The 9,065-nt window shown below is 45.9% G+C and overlaps 1 protein-coding gene across 2 annotated transcripts; it reads right to left on the bottom strand.

Annotated features, from left to right (window-relative positions):
- Positions 1-242: 242 nt before the first annotated feature.
- EXOSC3 (exosome component 3) lies at positions 243-5,979 on the bottom strand. 2 transcript variants are annotated; one of them, XM_024251851.3, is made up of 4 exons: positions 4,779-5,979; positions 3,968-4,117; positions 2,039-2,190; positions 243-677 (listed from the first exon to the last, which is right to left on the bottom strand). In XM_024251851.3, exons 1-4 carry the CDS (start codon positions 5,100-5,102, stop codon positions 476-478), a joined length of 828 nt encoding a protein of 275 aa, XP_024107619.2. In that variant the 5' UTR covers positions 5,103-5,979; the 3' UTR covers positions 243-475. The 2 variants fall into 2 exon arrangements, with proteins under 2 accessions (XP_024107619.2, XP_009242527.2); XM_009244252.4 differs by lacking the exon at positions 2,039-2,190 and having other exon boundaries at positions 4,779-5,758.
- Positions 5,980-9,065: the final 3,086 nt, after the last annotated feature.

Raw genomic sequence — 9,065 nt, 5'->3', positions numbered from 1 at the left:
GTTAATCCATGCAAAACACAATACTTGGTAAATGAAAAACACAGTATTGTTATATACTCACCCGCTGAATAATGGGACTACAGGTGACATTTCTTTGCTGCTTTATACTTACGTATTCTACATTTCCTCTGGTGAACCTGGCTTACTGTTATAATCACAAAACTATTTTACTGCTGACCTCCAGTTAATTATGGAAGCTGTAGCAATTACTAAGGGAGTTAACTCCAAATAAACCCTAATACTGTTTTTTAGTAAACTTTATTGTACCAAACAAAAAAAATATGATTTTGCAATGATTTTTCTCTCCCACAAAAGCGCAGGTGAAAACCAGTAACTTATAAAAATACTTTAGGACTCTAATTAAGATAATACGTACATTCACACCTTATCTTCTGAGTATTTAAATGGGGGGTGTTCACCTGAAAAAAACCCATAGTTTTTTGCCTCAACTGACCTGTAAAAAAGTCCACCTATATCAACTTTCTGCCAATCTGGAGAAGATCTGTTTTCTTTGATCTGACGTCATGTGTTCACAAGCTTCTAAAATGTTTGCCAAAATTAAAGTCTGCTGGATGGTTTTTGCCTTAACCCATATTCTTCCATTCATTCCAAATACTATCTCCAGTGGATAGAGTTTTCCCACTTCCTGTATGATTTCACAATCTGGAGCCAATAGCCTGGTGGGAAGAGAAAAGAAAATGAAATTTAATGAAGTGGCAAAGGTGTGTCCAGAGTCTCCTTTAGAATGTGATTCCTTTTCTGAGCAGTTCTCCATAGCTGTTCAACAAGAACAAGGTGCATGATGACATTTGCTGCCTCCTTTTTTCCAAGAAGAAACTTTACACTGCTCAAAGGTATACTAGAAATCACAGGTGGGCTATGCCTTACAAAGAAATCAAACTCCCTAGGTTACCAACTTTGTAAAAGTCATTCCCCTAGATTGTCAGAGCACTTTAATTCTAGACTGGGAATCGTAACTTTTTTTATCTACTAATGAAGTGGCAAAGGTGTGTCCAGAGTCTCCTTTAGAATGTGATTCCTTTTCTGAGCAGTTCTCCATAGCTGTTCAACAAGAACAAGGTGCATGATGACATTTGCTGCCTCCTTTTTTCCAAGAAGAAACTTTACACTGCTCAAAGGTATACTAGAAATCACAGGTGGGCTATGCCTTACAAAGAAATCAAACTCCCTAGGTTACCAACTTTGTAAAAGTCATTCCCCTAGATTGTCAGAGCACTTTAATTCTAGACTGGGAATCGTAACTTTTTTTATCTACAGTGTTAAGACACTTTAAACTTATTTTCCTGGCCATATTATTCTCTTGTGTTAAATTCAGTACTTGGAGAGAAACATTGGCTCTTTCAAACCATAAGGGTGCTGCTTGGTTAATAACATGCTTCTCTGATGTCCAAACTTAATTCTTCAGATCTTTAGGATATGTAGCAAGGAGAGGCATACAAGATAGCTCTGAACTTCACTGGCTCTAGGAGTAAAGCCCCTGAATATGGCACAGCTTTGGGTGGGTAAAGTACTAAACAAAAAGAGAATCTGCCTCAGTATGAACTATTAAACTTACCAGGACCAAGTGTCAGATGCCTTCTGTGAATGTCTACATAACCTTGAACATCATAATCTAAGCTGCGTGTGACCCCCATAATTAGAAAAAATTGATAATTTTGTACAACTGCAGACTGCATCTGTATTCAAGTGACTCAGAATGGGAAAGGCCAGTTTTCACATTTGGGCTGAGTCAAATAAGCAACAGGTCTGGGAGGGAAGACATGAATACAGAGTAAGAGCTTAAAGCATGAAGTATTAGCCCACCAGAAACTACACAGCCAAACACATCTGAATTTGATATGTTTCCAAGAAGATAGGATTAAATTCATGAGTTTCCAAATGTGTTAAAATGGATACTGATTTCTAACTTTGAGGAGAAATTCAAATGTTACAAAGAATCTGAATCCTGAAGATTAACCAACTTTCCAAGAATGTATAATTATAAAACGCAGTCAAGCCAGCAGACATCAGGACTTACTTTCTAATTAAGCCCAGAGTCACTTTAAAAAGCAGACCATCCTGTCCAATGACACCCATTCCATTGGCTCGTCCACAGCTGTCAATACAGACCATCTCTGGTTCCATGTCTTTATTAGCAACCACAAATTGGCCATAGATGAGATCTCCAACCTACAATGATATTAAAAACTAGTTCATTTCCTCTCAGCAAACTACAGGTGCTACTATTGGTTCTTTCTCACAGGCATCAATGCCAGCCACCTACAGTTCTGTGGCTAAGGGACTGACTGCACTATAGGATTCCTACAGTCACTTTGGAGTTGAGTCTTGGGAAAAAAAGGAACACATGTATCATTCCCTTTCACCAACCAGGAAATCACAGACAAGGAGCCATCTCAAGGCCAGAGAACACCTCTAGGATTGCACTGTCCAATATGGTAGATAGCCAATTGTTTAAACTTACATTTAAATTAAAATTAGATATTTAATTTCCTGAGTTGCATTAGCCACATTTCAAGTGCTCAACAGCTAGTGGCTACCATACCAATCAGTGCAGATACAAAACAGCATCACTGTAGAAAGTTATATTAGGTGGCACTACCCTAGAGAACTACAGATTCACAGAGAAAAGAAGGAACTCCGGCATGCAAATTATTCAAAGCAAAACCAAACAATAATCCACTGACACTTCTCCCTGCAAGATTTACTTATTAACCTCACAGAGCTAAACTTCAACGGGATGAAACTGAGCAAATGGAGAGTGAACTCATTCTGTTCACTCAACAAAACGTATTAAGTACCTACTGTTTGTTGGTGACTATGTAAACTAGAAAGGAACAAAACATTCTCTGCTTTTCAGAAGCATTTGGTCTTGGAGGGCAGCGGGGAGGTACATATAAACAAACCTCAGTAGAGGCTAAATCCAGTAAGCGCTAGAGCAAAGATATGAGAAAAGTGACTAGAGATGGCTTTACAGAGGTGGTCATGTTTAGCCTAGGTCTCAAAGGATGAGAATGTGTTCCATAGGGTGCGAAGGGATAGTGCAATCAAGACGGAACAGCATGTGCAAATAAGGGCAGGAAATTGAGTTTAATGGTGTTTGGTGTGATTCGAGTATGGCTGTATGAAGGATATAATTAGGGATGAGGAAAGACACCTGGAGTGTAATGCCAAGGAATTCTGTAGATTTTGGAGAATCTTGTCTTTTCTTTTCGAGAAAGTGACCGTGTGAGGATGTCAGCTCTCAAAACCCTGGATGGTGAGGTAAAAGCATGGAGGCAGGGATTAATGAAGAAGTGACTGAGACCAGTCAAGAGGGAGCTGAAGCCTGAACTTGCGAAGTGGAGATAAAGGGACAGACATGCCAAAGATCAGAGACAGAATCAAATAGGATCAAAATAGGATTAAGCAACTAAATTTGCATGAGAAGTGAATGAGAAGAGGTGAAAAAAATCACTAAATTTTGGGCTGGATAGACAAGAAGAGTGTGGCTATGCTACCTGAAAAGCTCAAATTGAAAACCTAAGGTAACAATATTACTCCTCTATCAGCTCCTAGGACCTACAGCCAGGATGGATGGATAGCTGATAATGTCAATTTGTACCACCTGTCCCTCCTCTAAGCCTACAGCGGACATCCTTGTCCAGAGGATATGGACATAACAAATAATGGCGATGACAGATACAACGTTTCAACTCAGTAGAAATGAAACATCCCAAGAACAAATATGGCCAATGTAAAATAAATTGTAAATGTAAAAAAAAAATAATAATAATTATGTGGCTCTGATCCTGGAGCATCTGAAGAAACTCTTGGAGCCTGGGGCAATTATATACATGCTCAGAGATCTAGGTCATGCTTTGGAGACAATTCAGATAGCCTTCTGGATATTTGAGTGTTCTAGGGAATAGATGTTTGTTTCTTTGAAACCAAAGGCTCCCATAATTACCTGCACATTTGGTCTGTTTCTTTTAGTTGCACCTTCAAATGACAAATAAGACAAAGAAGCTGGCTCACTCCCTCCAACATCAACTTTGAATATATCTCCAGATTTAGCTGTCACTATGCCAATCACATGGTCTCCTTTTACTGGAACATACTACAAAAGGAAATAGAATGAGAAAACAGCCATAAATGACAAGATACCATTGGAAGATACTTTCAGCAAGTCCTTTGTGGTTACTTTATTGTCATTAAAGAGAAAGAAATCTGATCAAATGCCACTTTTGGTAAAAGAAAATCACTTCATAAAGTGTCGGGTGTGCAGCTTCTGGTAGTCTGTTGAGTCCAAACCCCATTATCTCTTAGGCACCCCAACCAGTAAGTCTCTAGCTTTGTGGCATAAGTCCAGTGGCAAAGGAATCCTTACAACCAAGGAAGCCCATTCCACAGACAATTTTTTCTATATGAAATTCTTACCTGTTCTAGGATAAATTAACTCCCTATGACATCCACTCATTGAGCCTAGTCCTGCCCTCTGAGACTCCAAAGGGCAGGCCTGCTGTGGGGTTTTGAAGACTATAATCATGACTCACGTTCTCCAAACGTTTTTCTCTCCTGGTCGCCCTTCTCAGGCTATGTTCCTATTGTTCACGGTCCCTCTAAAAGATATGCAGAAGTGGGCACAAGACTACGGTGGCTCTAGGTTTGCCCGAACAAAAGAGGGCCTCAGGGTCCCATCTCTTCTTCTTTTGGGAGGTCTTCTCAAAGCAGGGCTACCACTCTCACTGCCGCACCACCCCTCCGGAGTCCCAGCTCACCCGCTTCTGCTGAGAGTCCACCCAGTAAACACCGCCGCCGCTGCCACTGCCGGGCTCCTTGTGACGGAGGCGGCCGCACTTGGTGACCAGCAGGCGGTCCCCACAGCGCCGAAGGCCGGGACCGCATACAACGCGCACCCGCGAGCGCGCTCCAGCATTCAGGCTCAACGGTCGCTCCACTGCACCCCCAGGGCCTTCCGCGTCCTCCTCTTCCGGCAGGAGCAGCTCCTCACCCGGGAGCACCACCTGACCTAGTACTGTGCGTGCAGCGCGCGCCCTGCTGCCCGCGAGAGATTCAGCCGCGACAGACGCAGCTTCGGCCATCGCGGGCGCCACCAAACACCGTTTCCGGTACCCGCCTTCCGCTTCCGCTCCGCTTCCAACACCCGCCCTTGAGGACTTTCCGTTTCCGGCAGTAGCGGTCCGTTGGATTCTGACCAGTTTATGAAGCTTGATGGCGGTCAGCTCACGGGTCCCTGTCCAAGGTGGCAGTGATTGTGTCTGTGGCCGGCCACCTATGTTACAGCCTGGCCGCGGGTCGGTATGAAAACTGCGCAGCTTTGTCCATCGAGAAGCCTCCACTTCCAGTGTCTTGGGTCGCGTGTTTTGTGACCGGTAGCATCGTGGGGATACGAGATACTCCCACTTAAGAGTTTCTTGGGATCTCTGGAAGCTGAGCAGAGGGGCTTTGAAAATTGGACGCCGGGGCCGGGCGCGGTGGCTCACGCCTGTAATCCCAGCAGTTTGGGAGGCCGAGGCGGGTGGATCATTTGAGGTCAGGAGTTCAAGACCAGCCTGTCCACCATGGTGAAACCCTGTCTCTACTAAAAATACAAAAATTAGCCGGGCGTGGTGGCACGCACGTGTAATCCCAGCTACTGGGGAGGCTGAGACAGGCGAATCACTTGAACCTAGGAGGCGGAGGTTGCAGTGAGCCGAGATGGTGCCACTGCACTCCAGTCTGGACGACAGAGTGAGACCCTATCAAAAAAAAAAAAAAAAAAAAGGTGGGGGGGGCGGGAAATTGGACGCTAGGTGGATTCATAGGACCTTCTTTCCGACTCTGCCCTCAGAAGAGTGGCTGACCTTTTAACAGGAAAAGTAGTTTTTTTCAAAATAAATAAAACCTTCTTGGTTGTTAGAGATCTAGTCACATTTAGAAAACACAGAGAAAAATAAAAGAAGAAAATAAACGATGTTTTAGTCTTGCCCGTTTTTCTCCCTTGCTACACTGTAGTTCTGATTCTTTAGAGCCCAAGGTGTGGCATGAAATAGGTAATACCTGATGAATGAACGAATGTATTCCTTTGGTGTGTATTTCTCCCTAGACTTTTTCCCCCTGCAAATATACATATTTCACATGCTTCTGATAGCTCTACATGGCCTGGAATATCAGTAACTCAAATTTCCCTGGAGCACACTTAGTTGCCCACGTGAGAAGCAGTTGGATTCCAAACCCAAAGAGATTCCAATCATCTGACTTTTGGGGTTCTTATTTTAAATCACCGTTTTCTCTGTCAACTCGAACCTTCAATTAGTGCTTGATCAGATTCTCCAGCAGTGGTAGAGTTCCTAGGGTCTGGGAGGCCGTGACTGACCGATGGCATTTAGCTGCCCTCCCTTTCTACTGCTCATCTCTTTGAAGCACCTGCTTCCAACGTAATTTTTAGATTCTTTTTTTTAGACTGAGTCTCGCTCTGTCGCCCAGGCTGGACTACAGTGGCACCATCTTGGCTCACTGCAACCTCCGCCTCCCAGGTTCAAGCAATTCTCCTGCCTCAGGCTCCCGAGTAGCTAGGACTACAGGAGTGGGCCACCACACCTGGCTAATTTTTGTATTTTTAGTAGAGATAGCGTTTCACCATGCTGGCCAGGCTGCTTTTGAACGCCTGACCTCAAGTGATAGGCCCACCTTGGCCTCCTAAAGTACTGGGATTACAGGCATGAACCACCGCGCCCGGCCGAATTTTTAGATTTTTTAGGATGATTAAGACAGATCATCTCTAACACACCCTCCAAATTTGGCAAGCCATTTTCCCCTGGGTATAAAAAAAGGCCAACAAATAAAAGGAGCTCCCACCTCCAGGTTAGTTTCCCTGGCAAGAGTGGGAGCTCCTGTGGCAGGGACAGCGTAAATTGTGCTCTCTTCCCCACTCCAGAACTATTCGGTGACCACGCCTGCCTCAATCTTGGCAGGCCCAAGGCCATGGCTCAAGGGCGCTCAAGGACCTCACATTCCGGCCAGGCAAACAGGCAGGTCGGGAAATGTTGTCTGGACCGTCCTTGATACACCCCATGTAGGTAGTGAAATCTCTGGAAGAAACTCGGCCCAGATCTAGCGGAGGAGCCCTATGAGGCCCACTACTCTGTGGGGGCCGCACGTGGCGAGCGGTGTAGGTCTCTCGCGGGTCAAGGCAGATGAAACAGGGAGGCCGGGAGGAGAGTCTTCTCACGACCCGAAGGTGGTGGCTGGGCGGGGCTCCACTCCTGAACACCTACCAACCTGACACGCCCAGAGCGGGTGGGGAGCGCGGGACCGCAGCCTGGCCACCATGCCGCGCGCAGCCGAGGAGGTGTTTCGCCACCTGGCGGTCTTGAGCCCTGGCGAGAGTGAGCACCCGGTCCTGGGCGGCGGGAGCCCTAGGCCGCGAACGAGTGTCTGGAACCCGGCTTCAAGCCGTCGAGGGCGCGCGGGTCGGTTCTAGCGTCCCATGGGTCGCGGTTCGCCTTTTCGGGCAGCGCGTGCCTCCTCTCCTGGTTATAAAAGTGGGAAAAGTGCAACGATTGGGGAATGCAGAGGAGACCAGAGCCCGCTGCAGGCGGCGTGCGCGCTTTGCCCTCTGCCGGTGCGTCTGTTTCCTTGCCAATCGCGAGGTGGATTATGCCCGTTCTCTTTAGAGGGTTTCGAGCCGAAGCAGTCGAGACTGCTCACCTTTCCAGTGCCTCTGGCCTACGTCTCCCCATTCGGAGTGTAACCAGGCCCCTTCAGATTTAAGCACTCTGGCGTTTTTAGTAACTGAACTACTGAAAATTCCGTTTGGTGTTTTTTTTTTTTCCTTCTGTTTTGCTTTGTTTTTTGTTTTTGAGGCAAAGTCTCGCTCTGCCGCCCAGACGGGAGTGCAGTGGTACGATCTCGGCTCACTGCAACCTCCACCTCCCAAGTTCAAGCGATTCTCTTGCCTCAGCCTCCCAAGTAGCTGGGATTACAGGCATGCACCACTATGACTGGCTAACTTTTGTATTTTTAGTAGAGACGGGGTTTCGCCATGTTGGCCAGGCTGGTCTCGAACTCCTGACCTCAAATGATCCGCCTGCCTCGGCCTCCCAAAGTGCTGGGATTCCGGACGTTAGCCACCGCGCCCGGCCATAGTGAAAATTCTGATCAGGCCCTTGCCTGCATGCACAGAGTGAGCGCTCCCGTTTTGCCCAATATCTCTTGTTCCCACAATATAATTATAAACTGCTGTGGTCCTGTTTCTTTGTCTAGCAGGAGAGATAACCTCAGGGTCATGAAAATATTTTGCAAAAGGAATGAATGCCATTAAGGACTTTTTGACTAGCTGCTGACACCCATAAGTCTGGTTGCTCAAAGTTTTATCTGAGACTGTAGAAGCACAGACTTTTCCCCTCTGTTCCCGGAAACTCTCCCTCCCCTCACACCCTACCCCATAAAAACGCCTGCTGTCATCTCTTTGTTAAGCAACATTTGAGAGATCTCGCTCTTCCACTTTCTCGCTTTGGCCCAATTGAACAAACCTTTCTCTATCTCCAAGCACCTGTGTCTTAGCATTCGGCTTCAGCTCTGCATCAGGTACATGAGCCTGAATTTGGGGTTACACAACGTTAGTATGACACTTGGGGAAATTGCCAAATTGACCTTTGGAAAGGTTGGACCAGAGTGTAGCTTTCTGGACTCCTCCCAGAACGTCCTCTTCATAACTAATCTTTGCTAGTTTAGAAGTTAGAAAGGTGGCTTCTCACGGTTGCTTTTCTTTACCGACTGGTGAGGTTGGGCATTTGTTCCTTTTAACCAACACTAGTTGAGCATTTGCTTTCAGCCCGGAATTGAGCTGGGGAGGCGGCTGAGTCCTGGTCCCTGCCCTTGGGGGAGTTCACTGTCTCCACATGAAGATAGCAAGTGTTAAGGTGGATGCAACAACCTGAATAGAGTGTCAGCCCTGAGGGTACAGAGGATGAAATAGTTATCTCTACATGGAAGGAAGGCAGGGGTCAGGATAGGTGTTACAAAGGAAGTGATAATTTGAGTGAACCTTTAATATTTTTTAG

The sequence above is a fragment of the Pongo abelii genome, chromosome 13 (genome assembly GCF_028885655.2).
Source record: "Pongo abelii isolate AG06213 chromosome 13, NHGRI_mPonAbe1-v2.0_pri, whole genome shotgun sequence".
Lineage (NCBI taxonomy): Eukaryota > Metazoa > Chordata > Mammalia > Primates > Hominidae > Pongo > Pongo abelii.
Note: the sequence above shows the minus strand (reverse complement) of the source record. Positions and strands in the feature narration are given on the sequence as shown.

Bases quoted from the DNA above. Each gene is read 5' to 3' on its own strand.
- EXOSC3 (XM_024251851.3), bottom strand. From the start codon at position 5,102: ATGGCCGAAGCTGCGTCTGTCGCGGCTGAATCTCTCGCGGGCAGCAGG. The intron at 4,118-4,778 runs GTGAGCTGGGAC...TTCCTTTTGTAG, and splicing joins TGGACTCTCAGCAGAAGCGG to TATGTTCCAGTAAAAGGAGA. The intron at 2,191-3,967 runs GTAATTATGGGA...ATATCATTGTAG, and splicing joins GAAACAGACCAAATGTGCAG to GTTGGAGATCTCATCTATGG.